We start from the raw sequence: 23151 nt of genomic DNA on the forward strand, positions 1-23151 counted from the left end.
CAACGATGAGAGCTGATATCCAACTGTTCTCGCGATAACTAATCAAATAATGTAGTGACAACATCTGTCAGCCCTCCACACTGATTCACATAACCACGGCATTGCACTCAGTGCAGACATGATAGTGACCTTGTCAGCACAAATGCACTGGAAGAGCTCTGCATGCCTTCTCAGGAATTAAGAAAAGACATGGGCAGGGTAAAAGACCTTTATAAATCATCAGGGGCACCATGTACCTGACCAGGTGAGTCTATGTTTCACTCCCCCTCCCTGTCCCATTCCTGCCAGGCATACTACAAGGTTTGGAATGCATCAAAAAGGCAGGCAGTACTAGGTCTTGCCTTGTGTGAGGCAGCTCCTCCCTGTCCCGCACACCTTAGGGGATCAGGTACCTGACAGTGCAGCCAGAGAGTGGTGAGGACACATGCTGAGCCCCATCTGCTCCCACACCCAACAGAGGAGCTCAGCACAGAACAACAAGAGCACAATGGAGAGGGAGAGGGAGAGAAGGAAAAAGATAACTAAAATTGAAGGAGACACAGAGGTGGACATGGAGAGCAGGGGAAAGAAAAGAGATTCAGACAGTGATAGAGGCGGAGTATACATGTAGACAAGTAGAAAGAGTGAGGGAGAGGGAGAGGTAGAGGAGCAGACAGAGAATGGAAGAGACCGACATAGGAGCAGACAAAGGATAAGACAGAGGTAAAGGAGTAGAGAGAGGGTAGGAAGACAGAGGAGGGGGAGGGAGAAAGAAAATTACAGTAGGTAGAGGGAAGAAAGGCACACATACAGATATAAGGAGAGACAAAGGGAAAGATGGTGAGTATTCCTCTTTTTGTTCAACAATGTAATGCATACCTGAGCTAGCTCAGAGTAGGCCCAGGATCATGTGTGAAAATATTACTGTAATTCAATACTTTGCACCATGAATGCACATGTGGAGGCTTTAATCAACCTCCCTCAACAATGATTTAAGAGGGAAGGCCAGTCCTTATATGCTCAACCAGCCCATCCACAAAAACAAACATTGCCTGGCGCAGATGTGGCAGCTGTGGAAACCACAACCCCAGTTTCCCCCAGCAGAAACAAAGCACACACAAAGATAGTGAGTCTCAATATAGACTTCACCAGCATACTACAGTGCCTCATCGCAGACCACATAACATAATATCCATGAGGTCTGCTGTTCTAGATGTCAAATGTGGCATTGCAGGTCAGTACAGATGAAACAATCTGGTAAAATATGCTGGCAGCCTGAGTTTACAGTGCAGATTCACAGAGCTGGGTCCCATATGGTAGACAGCTGAAATTAAGGTAAGGTTCACAGAGCAGCTTTCTCCAGACCGGAGGGCAGTGTGTAGGGAGAAGTGGGATTTCATACAATGCTGTGCCACTCTGGGTTTCAGCTTGGTTGTGCTGCTCGCATTCAGTGTTCGGCTGTGACTTACGTGATCTGGCTTCATTGGGCTTACTCGGGATCTCTTCCACACAGTCTGCCGGAAACCAGCCCACATGCCCCCGAGCACTACCTTCCCAGAATCCACCCTCTCCAATGCTCAGAACTGTGATGGGGAGCAAAAAAAAAAATAAATAAATAAAAAAAATAATATATATATATATATATGTATAGTAAGAGATATTAAAGGATTAACAGATTGGTGATGAAAACAGCAGAAAATCTTTTCACGGCCTTCGTATCAGATTTGGATGCACACAAGCAATTGTACATAAATATTCTTAGAGCACAACACAAACCATCTATATGAGAATTCAATAATACACACCAATTCCACATTGCATGAACTATTTCTTACTTTTGTTATCACAGATGTAATCTATGTAATTCCTAATGACAAAAATCCATTTTGGATTAAGATGTGGCCACCCTACCCACTTCCCTACACTCATTACATAAGCATTTGAAGTAATTAGGCCTTTGCCTGTGGCTGGGAGGCATAATCTGTAGACCTTCTCTTCACCATCTGGTGAGGAAGAGCACAGAGCTCTGAGTGGAACCTTACTCTACTGGAGCCCAACTGCCTCTCACTACAGCATGCTGAGCACTATTCACCAACCAGGGGCATTTATCACACATGCAACACATACACATCACTGCACAGGAGGTGATTTCAAGTTTCAAGGATTCTTACAACACATTGAAGGGTCACTTTCATATTTGAAATTAAAGGACTGTTAATTTGCATTGTTAATGTTCTGTAACTCCCATCAAAAATGCAAACTCTATAAAATGGATATAATTCATGGGCCAATTTAATGAGTGAAAATGGAGTCTAAAAGGCATTCAAGGCTATTAATCACTATAACAATGTGTGTGTTATGTTACTGCTTTTACTAACAATGGATAAACACAAAATGTGATTTTTTTTTTTCATCAAATTAATAGTATTTAATATATTAAACTCAAAATGAACATTTTTTGTAATTATTTGACAACTGAAAGCTCAAACCTCAAGAAGTTCAGTAAGTTATGATTTAACATTTCTTTTGCACTAATATTTTTAATAACTATTCTCTGTTACAGGCAATGTGTTCAAATGTTTCAATCTTCTGAATCAATTTTATTTTAAATTGTGTGGAGATCTTTCATGATACTAGTACTTTAAAAGTACTACAAGTACTTTTAAATACTAACGTATTGACTTTTTTATTTTCCATTGATTATATAAAGTCTAGCTGATTATCTGATTTTGTTTAGATTTTGGGCCATTTTTATGCTTTGAAAATCATAGTCAATATTATTTACTAATGGTTTAAGGCTTCTTTTAAACTAAAACATTATAACAAAAGATTGCATTGTTCTATGGTCAAAGAATGTCTTGTTTTATCATTGTTCTCTTGACCCTCTATCAGCCCTGATGCTGTGAAAGTGTTACTCAGTAGTACATGTAAGATCTACATTTACATTTACATTTATTTATTTAGCAGACGCTTTTATCCAAAGCGACTTACAAACGTGCATCTCTGTTCAATGCACACTGCAGTGTTCCTTGTGCTCTCCCAGCATGCCACTAAACCCAGATCAGCATTCCTCTTACTGGCAGATGGGAGTCTCTGACCTGTCACACACAGTCACTACTAAAGATTCCATTCCTCAGCGCTGATACACTGATCCTCTGATTAAGGCTTACAGGCATCAGTGCATGAACCCGATGTTTGGTACCTTTCAGTCCCCAGCTACTGCTGGGCTTTCTGCTAGAATAAATAGAGGAAAATAGAGGGATGCACTGGAAAAATATGACCTCTCACATTCTGTCCCTCATTTTCCTGAAGCATTAATGCTGTTTTGTGATCTTTTTTCTTCCAAAATACTTACATACCTTCTTTATTAAGTACAGTGAAAAGTGTCTCACCCTTGGATACAAATGGCCATTCTCACTGTACTGCCTTCAGTTCACATGTAACTGTGCATTGATGGGTCTAATGGCTCACAGTCACTTTTAAGATCCTGTGGTTTGCTAAAAGGAGTCCTAGTATGCTGTGCTGAGCTGATATACTGTGAGTCAGAGGTATGCTGTGATAATCTCAGCTGTGCTGGGACACATGGTGATCTGTAGTGCACTATTTCACTAGAAGGACTCACCTTTAACCCTGTCGTTCTTGTACAGGGTAATCTCTCCTTCCCCCTGTGGCTGGTAGGAATGTACCACCACAAAGTGCCTCCCTGGCACAGCGCTGTACAGTTTACGCTTGGAGCTCTGAGGCTCCCGTGTGGCATTGGGACTGTGGAGGAAGAGGAGGAAATGAACAGGTGAAGAGGTAAGGCTGTCTATGTTCTCTTTCATCTGTCTAGCCACTCAACATCACCGGGCCATAAAGGTGCAGAGTAGGATATAGTCAGAGCACTGCCTTTCAAAACGTTACATTTTTATCCAGCTGTAATGGTAGAATGTTTTGAATGTTTTGATTGAAAATGGTACCATGTTAGACTTCTTATCAAGTTTAAAAGATATACTCATAATGCAGGCCAGAGATTGGAGTCAACCACCCTGCTTGTGATCTGCGTGTGGAATGCCATATTAAAGTGATCATAAACAGAATTCAAACATTCTGTAAATAGCCTAGAACTAACTACTCAATAGTGATGTAATTCTGTAAACTATACAGTTCAAGTGACCATACCAACATATTTACATTAATGCACACATAGACATACAGTATTAGTCAATCCAATTCAACACATTAATTACAATGGGACACAGTCTGGTGAAGCCTCCAGGCTCAGGTACACATGATATTCCCACATGATAAATTTCCCTGCTGTAAAACAAAACCAACTGGGAAAGTTGCACAAGAGCTCCCTCACATGGACAGTACTAGTAATACGGCACTGCATTATCAAAACTCATACTTTATGCACTACCCACACAAGTTTTGACAAAGCAAAGCTTATGCATAACCAGGCAGAATTTCCCTTGTAGAGTAAAGTGTAACACATCTGTGAGGACATCAGTGTACAGGCTCAGTATGTAGTGTGGTATATGAGGGTGTCACTGGACAGGCTCAGTATGTAGTGTGGCGTGTGAGGACGTCACTGGAAAGGCTCGTTATGTAGTGTGGCATGTGAGGACGTCACTGGACAGGCTCAGTATGTAGTGTGGCATGTGAGGACGTCACTGGACAGGCTCGTTATGTAGTGTAGCATGTGAGGACGTCACTGGACAGGCTCGTTATGTAGTGTGGCATGTGAGGACGTCACTGGAAAGGCTCGTTATGTAGTGTGGCATGTGAGGACGTCACTGGACAGGCTCAGTATGTAGTGTGGCATGTGAGGACGTCACTGGACAGGCTCGTTATGTAGTCACTGGAAAGGCTCGTTATGTAGTGTGGCATGTGAGGACGTCACTGGACAGGCTCGTTATGTAGTGTGGCATGTGAGGACGTCACTGGACAGGCTCAGTATGTAGTGTGGCATGTGAGGACGTCACTGGACAGGCTCGTTATGTAGTGTGGCATGTGAGGACGTCACTGGACAGGCTCGTTATGTAGTGTGGCGTGTGAGGACGTCACTGGAAAGGCTCGTTATGTAGTGTGGCGTGTGAGGACGTCACTGGAAAGGCTCGTTATGTAGTGTGGCGTGTGAGGACGTCACTGGACAGGCTCGTTATGTAGTGTGGCGTGTGAGGACGTCACTGGACAGGCTCGTTATGTAGTGTGGCGTGTGAGGACGTCACTGGAAAGGCTCGTTATGTAGTGTGGCGTGTGAGGACGTCACTGGACAGGCTCGTTATGTAGTGTGGCGTGTGAGGACGTCACTGGAAAGGCTCGTTATGTAGTGTGGCGTGTGAGGACGTCACTGGAAAGGCTCGTTATGTAGTGTGGCGTGTGAGGACGTCACTGGACAGGCTCGTTATGTAGTGTGGCGTGTGAGGACGTCACTGGACAGGCTCGTTATGTAGTGTGGCGTGTGAGGACGTCACTGGAAAGGCTCGTTATGTAGTGTGGCGTGTGAGGACGTCACTGGACAGGCTCGTTATGTAGTGTGGCGTGTGAGGACGTCACTGGACAGGCTCGTTATGTAGTGTGGCGTGTGAGGACGTCACTGGAAAGGCTCGTTATGTAGTGTGGCGTGTGAGGACGTCACTGGACAGGCTCGTTATGTAGTGTGGCGTGTGAGGACGTCACTGGACAGGCTCGTTATGTAGTGTGGCGTGTGAGGACGTCACTGGAAAGGCTCGTTATGTAGTGTGGCATGTGAGGACGTCACTGGAAAGGCTCGTTATGTAGTGTGGCATGTGAGGACGTCACTGGACAGGCTCGTTATGTAGTGTGGCATGTGAGGACGTCACTGGACAGGCTCGTTATGTAGTGTGGCATGTGAGGACGTCACTGGACAGGCTCGTTATGTAGTGTGGCATGTGAGGACGTCACTGGAAAGGCTCGTTATGTAGTGTGGCATGTGAGGACGTCACTGGAAAGGCTCGTTATGTAGTGTGGCATGTGAGGACGTCACTGGACAGGCTCAGTATGTAGTGTGGCATGTGAGGACGTCACTGGACAGGCTCGTTATGTAGTGTGGCATGTGAGGACGTCACTGGACAGGCTCAGTATGTAGTGTGGCATGTGAGGACGTCACTGGACAGGCTCAGTATGTAGTGTGGTATGTGAGGGTGTCACTGGACAGGCTCATTATGTAGTGTGGTATATGAGGGTGTCACTGGACAAGCACAGTATGCAGTGGCTATAGCATGTGAGGACATCAGTGGACAGGTTCAGTGGTGGCCTGACCCAGACACTGCCGAAGATCCTATTACTTTCACAAGCATTTGTAAACTGCTTTTAAAAATAGTAAAAAAAAATTCAAAAGTTTGGTATATAATAACTTATTTCAACTAAAACTGTAATCCATTTCTATTACTGTATACTACAGAATCTATAGTCACAACTTTCCTCTGATGGTGCGCTCTGTTCAATATATATGTGTGTGTGTGTGTGCGTGTATGTAAAATGACTTGGCTATTTAATTAGTTATGTTCCTTCCTACACAGTTCTAAGATGATTTAACAGTTGCCAAACTCTTCCAATGGGACACACACAGTATAACTCATATATCTCATATAACACCTAGACTGCTTCAAGATTCAGTTACTATCAGACCTGAAAGGCATGACTCCTGGAAGTGTTTCAGTCTGAGAAACTCATTCCCCTTCTGATCTGAGTGCTCTATTCATTCTGTCAACTGTAAGTAGTAAGATATCATTTAGGAGAGTAGTCTAGATGAAACATCACCTGAGCATGCCTGTTAACCCCTCTCAAATAAATTGTGCATTTAATTTTAATGACAATCTGAAATGCATGCAGCTGTTTGCAAATAACTGTCTGTACGCTGAGGCATGATAATGATGGTAATATTGCTTGATGACAGTGGTGATAACATTGCTTTACTTAACCCTAATACAAAAATCCCCATTATGTAAATTTCATGCCTCAAACTCAATTTACAACCAACAACATAAAGCTTGCCAATAAAATACCATATATGGTTAGAAAGTTTAGAACCAGAGCTAACCAGAAAGGAACTGACAACACCTATTGAAGAAAGACAATATACATTTTACATTAGTCATAAAAATTTAAGGTTGTGGGTTTTAGTATCAATGTGGACACTGCTGTTGCAGCCCAAAGAAAACTAATTAACTCCTGATTTTTTTTCTTTTAATCTGACATAGTTTTTATACTATAAAAATGGCTTCCTTGTAAAAACACAGGTCACTTCTGCAAGTTAACATTGTAATTAGGGGCCTTTCTTGAGGAATAACCCAGATGATTATCACAGTACTCAACAACACTGCAGTATGCAGCCTAGCTTGCAACAAGCAGGAACCTTGGACAGCAAACACAAGTGTTGAGCCTGTTTATGACCTGCGTCAGGACTCCTTTAATGTCACTGTCTTTAACAAAGCTGAGCTGGGGCTCTAGGCAAGGCTCCACACCACCCTGGCACTGCGCCTCTCTTCTGACCAAAGCAGGGAGACATTCAGTCCACTTTGGTCCAAAGGCTTCTGCAATGTCACTAATTAACCTGCCGCTATCCTCACACATTAACCCCAAGGAGAACCCAAACAGTATTCTACAGAGATCCATTACTGCAGGCTGCAGACAACAAGGAGATAAATCCAGCCATTAATGTGCACAGCTCTGCATTTAATTCACACTTCCTTGTAAACAGCACAAAACAAACTCCCAATGGGTAATTAAGACAGAGGGAAAACTGTGGTGATGAAACCAGAATAATGGGAAATGCTCTGCAGTCCCATGCATCTGCGGTTTGCAGTCAGATGATCTTGGTGGCCATATTGGTCAGACTCACTGTTCATAATTCATCATGTCAGAAAAAATAAACTGCATTGGGCGGGAGAGCAATATGGATACAATACCAGATGGGAATTTTGGCCAATCTAGTGACTGTGAGTCTATGGGACATCCCTGGGGAGTGGTGTGGGAGGCTGTAAGGTGTTAGATGAATGGATCAGGTGTGTGTTCTACATTAGGTGCAGTCAGGGAGACAGCTTGGCCTGAATTTCCTATAAAATCCAGTTAATTTAAATAATCTATTTCTTGTGAAAAACAATTGTCTTGATTATCCTGATAATTTTTCACCACACTTTACACACAAGAGAAGCCAGATATCTAAATCACTACCTGGTCAAAGGTAAAGTCAGAAGTCCAACTCTCAGATGCTAAGGTAAATGAGAACCTATGTAAGGCGGAACTGCTGGACAGACACAAGAGTGAAACTAACTACTACGTAGAGCACCAAAACTCGAACCTATGAAAGACAAATGTCCATATCTTAGAGTAACATGCTCAATGTTCCCTGCTGAAGTACCCGTGCCATGTGAGACTGGCATAACGGTCTTTCTGGTGTGGGCATCGTGCCCATGAGAAATATGGCCGGCTGTGCAAAAAGGCCCCCAGTCCTTACCTGTGGGCAGGCACCTGCTAGCTATGCTCTCCCAGCAGAGCAGGAAGTATGGTCTTATATAGCTTGAAAGTGGAGTAGCCTTCCACCCAACCAGGAGAGCAGAGCCATCCTCCCGCACTCCTGTGTGATTTTGCACCCAAAGCCAAAAGTCAGCAGGTCAGCAGGCCAGCAAAGGACTGAAACAAAGCACTTCCTGTCTGTTGAGCATGGTGTAATGTCTCTTGTCCTACAATACTGACTTTCTATTCACCATCAGGGACATTCTGCTTATAAATAAATATGACTGACCATTTCCAGAGGGCATAATGGTAAATTCTAAATGCACTCCACACAAATAGCTCTTCTAACCTTTGAAGCACATGGTGGTCATCCTTGTCATTGACCTTGTGACCATAACACTGTAACAGCATTGGAATGCCTGGAAAACTGTGGCACTAAAAATGTGTTTTGTCCAAAATGTGTTGAGCCTGAATGCTTTGACAGAGACAGTACAGTGGTATGTAGTCAGCCAGTGGTTTTGTAATGACAACAAAGATGGGGCCCGGCAGGGGTACTCTAGGCCCCAGCCATCAGTATGGCCTCAGTGATCTCATGGAGCACCTTATGTAAATGTCACCACTAACAATATCTTCTACTACGAAGAAAAAATTGAATAACCCTACAGCTGTTATGACAAAGGCACATCCATGTAACTAAATTAACAGTTAATGTGGGGGACTGAGCTAAGCAGAGGACTTTATTAATTTATCTGAATGGCTATTACACAGAGCAAGCCACATGAGGGGGTTGCAGAAAAAAGTGCAGTGCTATCAAATGTAGGTAATACAGGCAACACAGGACAGATGGCAAACAGGAGCTGCTCACCTAAAAATCATGGTGGAGGGTAAAGTGGCTGTTCTACACTGAGTTGAATACTGTGACTCCTGAATGAAGGCTGCCATTGAGGCACACAGACACATCTGCGAGCGACAACATGCTGTGTGAGTCGACATCATGTGGATTCTGTTTCCTAATGGCCTCGACAGCAGTGCAACGGCAGGAGGGGCATGCGTTCTGTTTACAGCCAGCTTAATCCGATCACAACAACGGCTGTGCGCAATTATCCCATCAGACCCGAAACGTAATAAAGGCAAATGTGCTGAACCATCTGATTTTTTTATTCATATTTTGTCTTCCCTTCCCATATGCATTTGAGGGATGTTATCTAATACACAACGGATGCTGAAACACACTCCCCCCGTATGACAACAGCCATAGCAACCGCTCCAGTAACTAAGGAAAGTGTCCCATTTTAACGCCACATTCCCATGGTAGAGGCAGTAATGTATTCACAAGTTGGCTCATCGCTGCCGTAGTGGAAAGGGCTTGAGCATTCACCAATTAAACTCAACAGCACAATGTAGAGCAATTCTGTGGGACTCTGCCACTGTGCCTGGCTGCACAGGGTGACAGTGATGAGCCAGGTAGAGGGAAGCTCTTGCTTTGTCTTACAGCTTCATTGCTAGTTGCTTATGGAAAACAGGTTGGTTGCCTTTTATCCCTGCAGCGAACAATCACTGAGGGCCACAGCATATATATAACTCACTCAGTGCCACAGCCCTACCATTAGCAGTTCACAGTTCAATCTGGCCCTTTCTAGATGCTGCTGTCCCACTCTGGTATCTGTGCACCAGAGAGCCTTTAGATCCAACACTACACAACCTCGAAACAGCACTCGTGATTACATCAGCAAACGCTGTGTGTGCTACTTCCCTCATTAGCAGTCACCCAGTGGATGTCTCAGTGGTGCTACAGTGATGCTCGAACCTGTAAGGATTCTAACCCACAGAGCTGTGGGTTCTGAGCTCTAGCAGAGGTAGAGAGCAGCAGACACAGCCTCCCCTCCAAAATGGTCCAGACGGACATACTTCGGGGACAAGCAGAGGAGAGAGCACTGATGAGGGCCTGGCTGGGTCATTATAGGCACAACGATTGCACAACAGCGTTTAAAGAAGTAGAGGAGATTAAGGAACGAGTGTGCTGTGGAATGGCCTGTCCGATGGCCACGTGGTGGCCTCCTTAGCCCCATGCTGTCCCCACAATCTGCCTCCTGTAAATCCTCCTGGGGAGGGGCTCTGGTGGAGAGACAAATGTTCATTCATTCTGCTCTACAGTATCAGTGAGCCAGACCAGATACAGGAAGCTTAAATGAAACATGACAGCTTTTCTAAGATTCTAGAATAGTGGAGTAATGCGCTATAGGGCACAGCATTGAGTATGTCTTCTAAGCTATCCACAATCTCAAAGCTACCACAAATCAAACATGTTTGTGGCATGTACAGTTAGTAACACCACTTGTCAGTGGATAATATTTGGAAGAGAATTATAAGCTTAATAAGTTACTATATAGCAGAGGATATTATATGGCTCAGGGCACAATATGACAGAGGACCCTACTGGGCAAAGTGCACAATTTGGTAAAGGATAACACATAGTTAAGGACATTGTCTGGTGTGGAAGGGGACATAATTTTTATATAGGACCCAAATAAGTGCAGTTGACATATTACACACTGCTCGTCAGAAGACACTTTTTGACTGAGGACACCATGACCATTGCATTCACATTGGCAGTGTGCAGCAAAGCCACAGTACTAACCTGATGTGGTGCTGGGGGGGCTGCCTCCGGGCCTCCTCCCCCAGGCGGCTGAGGGAGGGCGAGCGGCTTCGGGGGGTGCGGGACCCCCTCCCCATGGTCTTCACTGTGCCATTGGGGCTGTTCTGCATCTGCTGGAGCAGGTGAGGGGAGAGGCTGAAGTGGGAAGAGTTGGCTGAGGAGCCAGTGGCAGATGTGGCCGACGGGGACCAGTCCGACGGCAGGTTATTCACGTTCAGGTTGTTGTCACTATTGGAGCGCAGCAGCACCCGGGGGGCGGCAAGCGTGTTTTGGGGACCCCGTCGCCGGTTGGAATATGCTGGTGCCTCTCGAAAAGGCACTGGAGGCAGAGAGGAGAGAGATTGAAGGAAAGTTAGAAAAAGACAAGCAAGGCAAATTCCGCTCTGACATTAAGATATCAAGGTAGGATTCACCCACATTGTTCACATTGTTCACCCCATTGTTTCTACAAATGTTGAAATAAAATCACAAGACCATACATTATCACCCCTATCCCTTCTTCTCATGCAGCATAACCACACATTTAAAAATGAGAGGGAGAGGATGGAAATAGAATGAGTTTAGAGAATGAAATGTGTTTTTGCCCTTTCCACATCTAACCTTAGGCACTTCTGCCACTACATAAACCAGAAATTTTGCCAGTCCCTGAGAGATGGTCAAGTAATTGCATAGCACAAGAAAACTACTTCCACTACTGTATGTTAGTCGCTATTCCTGTATCTAGTTTCTTTCCTGCAGATTCATGTGGCACTCTGATATTAAATGGTGTAGACACAGGGTCAATTGTTTTAATTGAGCCTGATGTCTGATCTCTTTGTGAAATTAATAATATATCCTGCTTTCGCTTCAAGTGCAACCATCATCTGAAATGACCAGGTTTCTCAAGCTTTGTCTGTGCTGTAAAAATGTGGGATTGAGAACATTACAGTAGAAAATAAAATTACTGTTCATGTTAAGAGTCGTGGATTCATAGCAGGATAATGCTTTTGGAATGTGGTGGTGCCTTTCAGTACAGACACAGAGATCACAAAATGTGAGGACAAAATTAAGCAGCAGTTAACTACCCCGGTTGTTGAGTACCCTTGTGTCTAGTGGTTTGTATTTCATTCTAAATTACTGAACAAAATCCTTGTATGAACGTCACTTCAGATGCCCACCAGCTGGCAATTATTAAAGTCCTCATGCAATTGAAATACAATTTTCTCTGTTAATTTGTCAGCAGTTAAAAAGATTAGATAAGATTATATTTTATATTTATGAACACAGATTATATTTTGCTGAATATAATTTGGAAATATTGAGCATATAAGCATAAAAGTTTAAATATCAACACTTCACCTTGAAAATGGGGTTGGGTAAACAGTCCTAATTGTTTCTGTGAGCAAGGCTGAATTTAAAAGAAGCACAGTTCTGCTAGAGGAAGTGAACCAAACATTGATTTAATACTTAATGTGGGGACAAACTGCCAGGAAATACACGTCCAGCAGGCAGACTAATAAGCAGAGCAATACTGTTCAACACACACATTGTCCTTCAACAGTACTTAAGTCCCTTTAACCCAAATGTATAAAGTATGACAAACCAGAGCTTTTCTTACAGTTTACGTACTTTGATTTCCCTGCCTACAGCTATGGCTAACTGTAGAGTGTATCATTGTATAATCAAAGGAAATATGAAGACATGACCACAAGAAGAAAAGATTTCTATCTTTCTACCATATTATTTAACAAACAACAAAATCTCATTGCCTGGGAGGCTCCAGGTGACTTTTGTGTTCCTAAAAGACTGAAAGGCAATTTGTGTCATGCCTACATAATTTAAACACGCTATAGATGCTATGTTTTGCATAATCAGTATTGATATGAAGATTGTGCATTATTTTTCTCCTATGTTCAAGTGGCTGTAGGTTCAACAGAAACCCCAGCTACTTGCAGCATGTTCAGATTCAACATGAAGTGAAGAGTGTTTCAGAGTGAGCCCATATTCTGTGGATGATCATTGTTCATGAAGACTTTAGTTTAGTATCATTATTATTAGGGCAGTGGAATTCTAATGTGCTTAGAAAGACACAATTTAGAAGTAATTAAGTTTAAGTTTAATTTAGTTTATTTCCCTGCTGTCTCTTCTGGAGTACTGGAGGAGTCTGTGGTTCTGCCTGCACAGTATTTTCTCTTTTCTCACTTCTCAGCAGAGAGATTCTCTGAACAGCAGAACGTTTAAACTAGGAACCAGGTTTAGTGCACAAATCACAGAACTCACAATTTCATCTTTCATAATTAAAGACAACTTCTATTATTTTAGAGTACTAAAAGTAGTTTTGTTTATCCATTGTCTCAGGTCTTCCCCTGATTCCTGCTCTTCAAAGAGCAATAGAGATGAAGAATGGAGCTAACACCTAACAGGCTACTGTTCTGCCAGCTTTCCTCCCCATTACATACTGCTGTGAGCAGTGCTGCAGAGGGACAAGATCAGGCAGCAGATGCTTATTTGTGGGTGTGTGGGAGACTGTGCTGCCTTTGAAGGCACTGCCCAGAACCTGAGGCTCTCTGGGAAGCTGTGTGAGATGCACCTGTGTAACAGACACAGAAAGGGAGAGGAACAAACACACTGGCCTTGATGGACTGGCGGATGTTTGATGAGTGGTAATGTGATCACAAATATATGAACACACACACACAGTTGACTGGAATCCTGAAAGGCAAGCAGTTTGGACCTCATTGCTTGTGAATGGATTGCTTTGATTTTTTTCCAGGAAGAGGAAGAGGGAGTCATGAGTGGCTATGAAGGTTAGTGTGATGGAGATGATACCCAATCCCCAATCCCAAAGACTGAATTCTCAAAGCTGAGCCAGTGCATGGAACATCACAGAGCATACTGGATATGTACAGAGTAATGGTAGTCCCTACAAATGAAGAGGGGCACAACCTTTTGGCTCCCAGATAACTATTTGACAACAGATCTATTCACCCTGTTAAAGGAGCTTTCCCCAGTTACAGTGGATTAACATAGCAACCTTCTGGTAATTTAAATCTTTTTTTTTTTTTTATCACAGGACAGGAAAAATGTATGCCTTATGTATCAATAGGATTCAATCAGTGTAATCTATCATTAACTTCTTGGTGATGAAGATGGACAAGGCTTAAGTCTACTATTATTACGTTCTATTTATTTTGTCTTTGGTTTGTTTATTTATTTTTCCTGAGAAATGTGTAATTTAAATAAATTTGTGTATATTGTCAAATGTATAATTTAAATAAAAGTATGTAAACAGATCCATACATCATAGACCATCTGAAATAACAGGAACCAAATATTATTTCACATTAAAATATTCATTATTAAAAACATATACAAATAACAACAATCTGTTAAGACTGAATCAACAGCATATCTGTGTGAAGCTTCACAGCACATATTTTTAATTCATATGAAATTCATGAATTGGGATACACACAGGGTCAAAGCACCACACTTTCAATTGGCAAACTATACTATAAACATTCTATCCAGCACATCTGATTTTTTGAAAGCATCAGACATTTGCACAAGACATTTTCATTCCCCATGAACTGGCAAAAATCATGTGCCCATATCCAATTCCTCATATTGTGGTTTAATTATAAAATATTATTCCATGTCCTAACTACTTTGACTGAATCAGTCTCACATAACAAGTTAACTCAAATAAAAGTCTACTACAGCCAGATTATTCTTTCTTCTTAATATTTATGACAATAGGCTGTGATTTTATTTAATCCATAACTGTGCCTAATAAGGACTGTAATGCCATCAACTATTTATGAATTTTATTAGTGTCCTAATTTCATTAAAAACACTACGACCAAGAAAGGCAAGGCAGGAATTGCAGAGAGTAGTGCACTGACTTACAGACAATGCTCCAAGACAGTATTCACATTAATAAAACAAGATTTACAAGTGAATTACACATCTCTCCAAAAGTAGCAGTAACTGATGTAGTTTGTCATTGAGTGAAAAAAAACTGTGATTAAAAAAAAAACGCACAGCAGAAGTCATTTGAACCAGCTTTAAAAAACCAAATCAAATACTCTGTTAACAATGCCAAAATAAATTTCCAAACTGCAAAAAGATAAAAGTAATCTAATCTTGAGATAAAGTAATGAATACCTTACCTTCTTTCTTTAAGGCATTTAGTAAAGACTTCATTTTCCCCGCTTTCCCCACTTATTTAATCCAAGTCCGTCATTCTAATGCCAGTACGCCAGAGAGAAAAGAAGGAGGGAAAACCATAAACAAAGGAGTAAGAGTGTAAATATGGAAAGTCCGCGAGTTGCGCCGCAGTAAAAAATCTGCAGGTTTTTTGGACAGTGAGTGACGATGGCGAGGCAGGCTGGGCAGGCGGTATTCGACGCCGTGGTGACAAAGCCCACCCCACATGATTCCGCCTGTCAGATGCGAGAGGACCCGGGGAGCGCAGACGGACCGCAAGCTCACGAGCGTCGCACCGCTCTTCACGCACACTATCATGTGAGCGCTTCAGCCGCCTCATACTTCCTCCTGAAATTTACTGCTGTGCTACATCCCAAAGAACACCGGTCGAATTTACAATCGGGTTAACAGAGTTGGCATAACACCCATATCTGATGTTATTGATAAAGCTACCCATGATGACGCTTTTACCTTCCTACCTATATGTCTTTTGGTTGTTGTTAGTGGCTAACTTCAAAGTATTCGCTCAACATTATTTACCAGTATTATATCTCAGTAATAGAATAAAGGATGCTATGGATGATATTTAATTTATCACCCTTCAAGTGAAGCGTATTTGACATCACTACGTTAAATACCCCTATGGAATATTACCGTACATATGAAAAAAAATTAGCACATGCATATATTAATTTCGGTAAAACATCTTGAATATTCGACTTAACCTTTCCTCCCCAAGAAACAGCTGTATCAAACTAACCCCCCCACCCCACCCCGTTGCTAGGCAACTCCAGTGAGGATGTCTAAATCCGTCAGAGCAAGTAGCTTTATTCAGGCATCAATGAAATTATCTTCTGCATACCGTATTGTAAAGTTTTAATTTCTGTAGCCTGCTATGAATATTTTTTTCAAGGAGAGAAAAAAATTGGATTCAGCAAAATGTAACAATTGTCCGTCTTCTGGACCTAATACAAGCTCTGTCATTCACAGTGTGAGCTAGATGAGCATTTTAAATAAATTCTTTTGGTTGTATATTGACACAGTGCATTGCTCCTATCAGACAATTACTTGACAAGTTATCACAATAATACGCACATCTAAATGTGTTGTTGGTGATGTGACAGTGCTTGTATTGCATTTGAAGCTTGTGAATTTGTCTATTGAGTTGCTCTAGTATTAAATCTCAGAAATTTAAAGCAGGGATTCCCCCTTTACATCATACTGTACATTCACATTTGGGGTCTGGTTTCTAATGTGTGTAACAATGTCTGCAGACATTACCTGGCAATAGCCATTCATATTCTCCCCTCATGTTGGTGAACTCAGTGTTAGTATCCTAGAACAGTTTTATTCCCATGCTTCAGATGGCTACAGAAACTCCTAATCACAGTGACATAGGCATCATCATGAAACTATGAAGCCTTCACCAGACTGAAATCAAATCCTCTTCAAAATATACCTACTGTGTGTTGAACTACTTCCCCACACCATCAAGTTGTTCATGAAATAAGACATAATAAGACGATATAAAATGCTGTGCAGTATACTTGGTTTTTCATGTTGTTTGGATGCTCATTTTTAAATATATGTCACTGAAAAAGGAGCTGTGTTCAAAAGGGCACTGAAAGAGATAAATTAGATTCAATACTGAATTTAGTGTCAGGGCTCCGCCCCCTTAAGCCGCGGTGTTTTTGTTTTCCCTGTCCTTGTGCTTTTGTTTTCCTTGTGTTCTCTCTCCGTCCTGCTCCCCGCCTGGTCCCCGCCCACCTGATTCCCTCATTGCCTGCACCTGCCTGCCTGCTCACCTGCTTCCCATCTCCTTGTTACCCCAGCCCTATATCTTCCCTGCGTGTCTCTGTCTTGTTGCTAGTTCGTTTCAGTGTGTTTCACCTGTCTCGTCCCTGCGCTTTATTTCCCGAGAGTTGTTGCAACATTGCCGATCCTGCCTGTTTCCTGACCTCGATTCCTGCCTGCCGTTTTGGATCTGATCGCTGCCTCTCACCTGCCTGATTCCTGACCCTGTTCTCCCTGACTCCCGATTTTGGATTTGCCCCCGGATTGCTTCTCTGTGTTTCGAACCCTGCCTGTCCCTGGATTTACGAACTGCCTGTCCCTTTCTATTATCGCCTGGAACCGGAACATCCTGCGGTCCGCGTTTGTGTCCCGATCTCCGGCGCTAACAGAACGAACTAGCCCACATGGATACAGCGGACCTCCCACAGCTGAGGCCAGCCCTGGAGCTTCAAGGCGCTCTGTTGGGGGGGCACCAGAGCCAGTTGGACTCCCTCAGCTGGTCCCTCAACGGCTTCGCCACCAGCCTCATCGGGGTCACTGCTCAGTTGCAGCAGCTGCAGCTGAGTCAGGAAAATCACCCTTTTCCGCCCGCTGCTGCCTCTTCGCCGGTTCCGCCCACGTCTCCTTGTCGGGAGCCCCGGCTGCCACCCCCCGAGTCATATGCAGGGGATCCGGGTACCTGCCGCTCGTTTCTCTGTCAGTGTTCCCTGGTGTTCGAACTGCAGCCCTCCACGTTCCCCACAGACCGGGCGAGGATCGCTTAAGTCATCACCCTGCTGACAGGCCGCGCTAAGGAGTGGGGTACCACAGTCTGGGACGCCGGCACTCCCTTCTGTCAGTCCTACACAGCCTTTGCTGAGGAGATGAGGAGGGTGTTCGACCGCTCCCGGCAGGGCCGCGAGGCAGCGAGGGAGATACTGCTGATCCGCCAGGGGGGCTGGTCAGTGTCGGATTACGCCATTGATTTTCGCACCCTGGCCGCCACCAGCGGGTGGAACGCGGAGGCACAGTACGACACCTTCCTCCACGGTCTAGCGGAGCCCATCAAAGACGAGCTGGGCACTCGGGAGCTGCCTGCCAGCTTCGATACTTTGGTGGACCTGGCCATCCGCGTAGATCAGCGCCTGTCGCAGCAACGCCTGGAGAGAGCATCCAGCAGCCTGCCCAGTCCTGTCCGTCATCAGCCCCTCGTGACAGCGGCCAGGAGCCCTGCACCGCCACTCCCGGGTGCTCCAGAGCCGATGCAGGTCAACCGCGCCCGCCTGTCCCCCGCGGAGCGTCAGCGGAGGATCAGCACCCAGTCCTGCCTGTACTGCGGGCAACCTGGCCATTTCGTGGCGACCTGCCCGGCTAAGGGCCAACGCTCACCCGTAGCGATGGGGATTAAAAGTGAGCGTCACCCCTTTACGCCATTCTCCTCAAACCCGTCCTCTGTTTTCAGCCACCCCGTTTATCGGAGGACAGAGCCACGCTGTCTCCGTCCTGATTGACTCCGGGGCGGATGGCAGTTTTATCGACGCCGACCTGGCAGCCCGGCTACGCCTGCCCCGCATCCCACTGTACTCGCCGTTGGAAGCCCACGCGATCACCGGGGCCCCTCTGGTCCGCGTGACCCACGCCACTCCCCCGGTGAACTTCTCGGGCAACCACCGCGAGGAGATCGTCCTCAACGTCATCAGTTCCTCGCAAGCTGCCGTGGTCTTGGGTCACCCCTGGTTAGCTCGGCACAACCCCCACATTGATTGGGAGGGTAACCGAATCCTGGGCTGAGCCCTTTTTGCCACTCCCATTGCCTTCGGGATGCCGTGACCCCTGTATCGCCAGTTGCTTCCGCTCCCGAGGACTTCCCGGACCTGTCGGCACTGCCGCCTGAATACATGGACCTGAAGCTGGTTTTCAGCAAGTCCCACGCCACCTCGTTACCTCCTCACCGCCCTTACGATTGCGCCATCGACCTGCTGCCCGGCTCGTCCCCCCCTCGGCGGCGCCTGTTTTCCTTATCGCCACCGGAGACCGAGGCCATGAACAAATACATCCGGGAGTCTCTCGCGGCCGGCCTCATTCGCCCCTCCTCCTCGCCTGCAGGAGCTGGATTCTTCTTCGTGGGGAAGAAGGACGGCTCCCTCCGTCCCTGCATAGATTACCGGGGCCTCAACACCATCACCATAAAGAACCGCTACCCCCTGCCTTGTCTGTCGTCCGCCTTTGAGTCACTACAGGGCGCCACCATCTTCACGAGACTCGATCTCCGCAATGCCTACCACCTGGTCAGAATCCGAGAAGGGGACGAGTGGAAGACTGCGTTCAACACCCCGTCAGGTCATTACGAATATCTGGTCATGCCATTCGGTCTGACGAATTCCCCGGCTGTTTTCCAGTCCCTGGTGAACGACGTCCTCCGACGTCAATCAGTTCGTGTTCGTTTACTTGGACGACATTGTGATCTTTTCTCGCTCCCTGCCTGAGCACGTACAGCATGTCCGCCGCGTCCTACAGCGTCTACTCGAGAACCACCTGTACGTGAAAGAGGAGAAGTGTGCCTTCCATCAGAGCACCACGTCCTTCCTGGGCTTCGTCATCACGGCAGGTCGTATCCATATGGACCGGCAGAAGGTCCGCGCAGTCGAGGAGTGGCCTCGCCCCACCTCCCGCAGGGAGCTGCAGCGATTCCTGGGATTCGCCAATTTCTACCGTCGCTTCATCCGTAACTACAGCACGGTAGCGGCTCCCCTCACCGCCCTGACATCGATCAACAGAGCGTTCACCTGGTCTCCGGCTGCTGAGGAAGCGTTCCGTGACCTGAAGGCTCAGTTCACCTCGGCGCCTGTCCTGACCCAGCCCGACCCCACTCGTCAGTACGTGGTGGAAGTGGACGCTTCGGACGTGGGAGTGGGGGCTGTCCTGTCCCAGCGCTCGTCCGCCGACAACAAGCTCCACCCCTGCGCCTACTTCTCCCACCGTCTTACTCCCACCGAGCGTAACTACGACATCGGCGACTGGGATCTACTGGCCATCAAACTGGTGCTCGAGGAGTGGAGGCACTGGCTGGAGGGGGTGAGTGCTCCGTTCTTGGTATGGACGGACCACAAGAATGTCGAGTACGTCAGATCGGCTAAGCGCTTAAATCCCCGACAAGCCCGCTGGTCCCTGTTTTTCTCCCGTTTTGATTTCACCCTGTCATACTGTCCAGGCTCTAAGAACGGTAAACCCGACGCCCTCTCACGCCAGCACGCCCCGGCCGAAGGCTCACAGGAATCCAGCACCGTCCTGCCAGCACGATGCGTTGTCGCAGCAGCGCTCTGGGACGTCGAGACCGCCGTCCGCACCGCCCTCCAGAATGAGCCAGGTCCCAGCTCTTGTCCCCCTAACCGCCTCTTTGTTCCCCAGTCCGTCCGTTCCCAGGTCCTGCAGTGGGGGCATTCATCTAGGCTCGCCGGCCACCCTGGAGCCCGGCGCACGGCGGCGTTTATGGGCCGGCGGTTTTGGTGGCCCACCATGACGGAGGACATCCGGAGCTTCACCGCCGCCTGCTCGGTCTGCGCCCAGAACAAGACCTCCACCCGACCTCCCGCCGGTCTGCTGCAACCCCTGCCTGTTCCCAGACGGCCTTGGTCCCACATCGCCCTGGACTTCGTTACTGGCCTGCCCCCATCCGACGGCAACACCGCCATCCTCACCATCGTGGACCGGTTTTCCAAAGCCGTACACTTCATCCCCTTACCCAAACTGCCCTCCGCCAGTGAGACCGCTCAGCTGCTCATTAGCCAGGTGTTCCGGCTGCACGGTCTACCCTCTGATGTGGTGTCCGACCGAGGACCCCAATTCACGTCTAACTTTTGGAGGGCTTTTTGCAGGTTACTGGGGGCCACCGTCAGTCTGTCCTCCGGTTTTCACCCCCAGTCCAACGGCCAGACCGAGCGGGCCAACCAGCAGCTGGAGACGGCGTGGAGCCAGCACCTCCCCTGGGTCGAATACGCCGTCAACTCCCTTCCCTCTGCTTCCATGGGGCTGTCGCTCACACCGTGCGCCGCCTGCTGAGAGTTCGGCGTCAGGGGCGCAGTCTACAATACCTGGTGGACTGGGAGGGTTACGGTCCCGAGGAGAGGAGCTGGGTTCCTGCCAGGGACATCCTGGATCCTGCCCTGATCCGGGACTTCCACCGCCGGCACCCTGGCGAACCCGCTGTGACGCCTGGAGGCGTCCGTAGGGGGGGGGGGGGGGGGGGGGGGGGGGGGGGGGGGGGGTACTGTCAGGGCTCCGCCCCCTTAAGCCGCGGTGTTTTTGTTTTCCCTGTCCTTGTGCTTTTGTTTTCCTTGTGTTCTATCTCCGCCCTGCTCCCCGCCCACCTGATTCCCTCATTGCCTGCACCTGCCTGCCTGCTCACCTGCTTCCCATCTCCTTGTTACCCCAGCCCTATATCTTCCCTGCGTGTCTCTGTCTTGTTGCTAGTTCGTTTCAGTGTGTTTCACCTGTCTCGTCCCCGCGCTTTATTTCCCGAGAGTTGTTGCAACATTGCCGATCCTGCCTGTTTCCTGACCTCGATTCCTGCCTGCCGTTTTGGATCTGATCGCTGCCTCTCACCTGCCTGATTCCTGACCCTGTTCTCCCTGACTCCCGATTTTGGATTTGCCCCCGGATTGCTTCTCTGTGTTTCGAACCCTGCCTGTCCCTGGATTTACGAACTGCCTGTCCCTTTCTATTATCGCCTGGAACCGGAACATCCTGCGGTCCGCGTTTGTGTCCCGATCTCCGGCACTAACATTTAGTTTCAGTGAGCTTTATTACCTGTACTATTTACCTGTATTTAGTTAATTAGTACTCATGAGTTATTTATTATTTACTACTATTATTTATTTAAAACATTTGGAACAATCTGACCTACAATTAATATTTTAATCTGTCAAACATGATTTCATATATCTACTTACATCTACCAAAAACTTACAGAACTGCACCATATAGACCCACAACCTGGACTGGTAGGAGTGGCATTCTTGCACACATATAAGGGAAGAGCTGTTGGATACTGCTCTGACCATGACAAATGGTAGAAAGCCCCTAATTAAAAGGACTGTATTAACATCCACACTCTGGTGAAGGCCTCAGCGGACATGCACTGCGGCAGGACTCCCTATTTTCATGAAATCAATACTCATTATACACAGGAGAAAAACTGCTATTAGCACCAAGCAATGCCTGAAATATCGCCTTTCTTTCCCATTGTTGACCATAACAATGTGGTGTAGTTGTTAAGAAATTAGGGCATTACAGGTTTGATTACCAAGCGTACCTCTCCTAATGTACCCTCCAGGAAGACACCTAACCTGAAAGGCCTGAACAATGACATATTTATTGAATATTTGGGACATACTGGCATGCTTCAGGGTGTCTGCAAAGCAAACAGATTATGATAATAAAACATTTTAAATATACTGTTAAATTGTACTTAAAGTTTTTAAACTATAAGTTATAGTTTTTAAACTGTAATTTGAGAACGTTTCAACAGTGCATTTTAAATTGAGGATGTCTTAAAGACAACAACAAATCTGGAATAAAGATCTTAATACATTTTTTGTCCTTCACTAAATATAACGCACAGAAAAAAATATACTTGTTTTTTCCCCTTTTTTCCCTGACTTTGGAATTCAGCAATTGTACAGCAATTGCTGTCATTACATTTCTCATGCCCTATGGCTGTACAATTCCTCTGGCTCCATGTTAGACAGCATATGACCACAGTTCTGCAATATACTTATTACTGTTTGCACAATGATTTCAAATTTGTTATTACGCAAATAATGTGGTTTAATGTGCCTTCTTAGGCTACCACAGGAATGATGACCAGTGCTTTGTCCTGCAAGATTTGTAACACTTTTTCCAACAGTTGAGAGAGGACTGTTGTATCAGTTTCTGCAAGGATACATATCTGCATTCAAAGGCCATTTCCTCCCTTAGGATTCTCAATCTGGCACCAGCCAGATTTCTGATTCCTTGAACCAATTATCACAAGGATCTGGACACCATGGCAACCACTCTGTGCCGTGAAAGGGAAGACCGATTTACATACTTAA

General features: G+C 45.9%; 1 protein-coding gene across 1 annotated transcript in view; it reads right to left on the reverse strand.

Annotated features, from left to right (window-relative positions):
• LOC118781705 (SH3 and multiple ankyrin repeat domains protein 2-like) overlaps positions 1-23151 on the reverse strand; it is a 170584-nt gene that overhangs the window by 74123 nt on the left and 73310 nt on the right. Inside the window, exons 12-14 of the mRNA XM_036534701.1 lie at positions 11081-11417; positions 3602-3741; positions 1449-1562 (exon numbers count right to left, since the gene is read on the reverse strand). Coding sequence (XP_036390594.1) covers positions 1449-1562; positions 3602-3741; positions 11081-11417 — 591 coding nt within the window. The remainder of the gene's footprint in view (positions 1-1448; positions 1563-3601; positions 3742-11080; positions 11418-23151) is intronic.

Source organism: Megalops cyprinoides, chromosome 8, assembly GCF_013368585.1.
Source record: "Megalops cyprinoides isolate fMegCyp1 chromosome 8, fMegCyp1.pri, whole genome shotgun sequence".
Lineage (NCBI taxonomy): Eukaryota > Metazoa > Chordata > Actinopteri > Elopiformes > Megalopidae > Megalops > Megalops cyprinoides.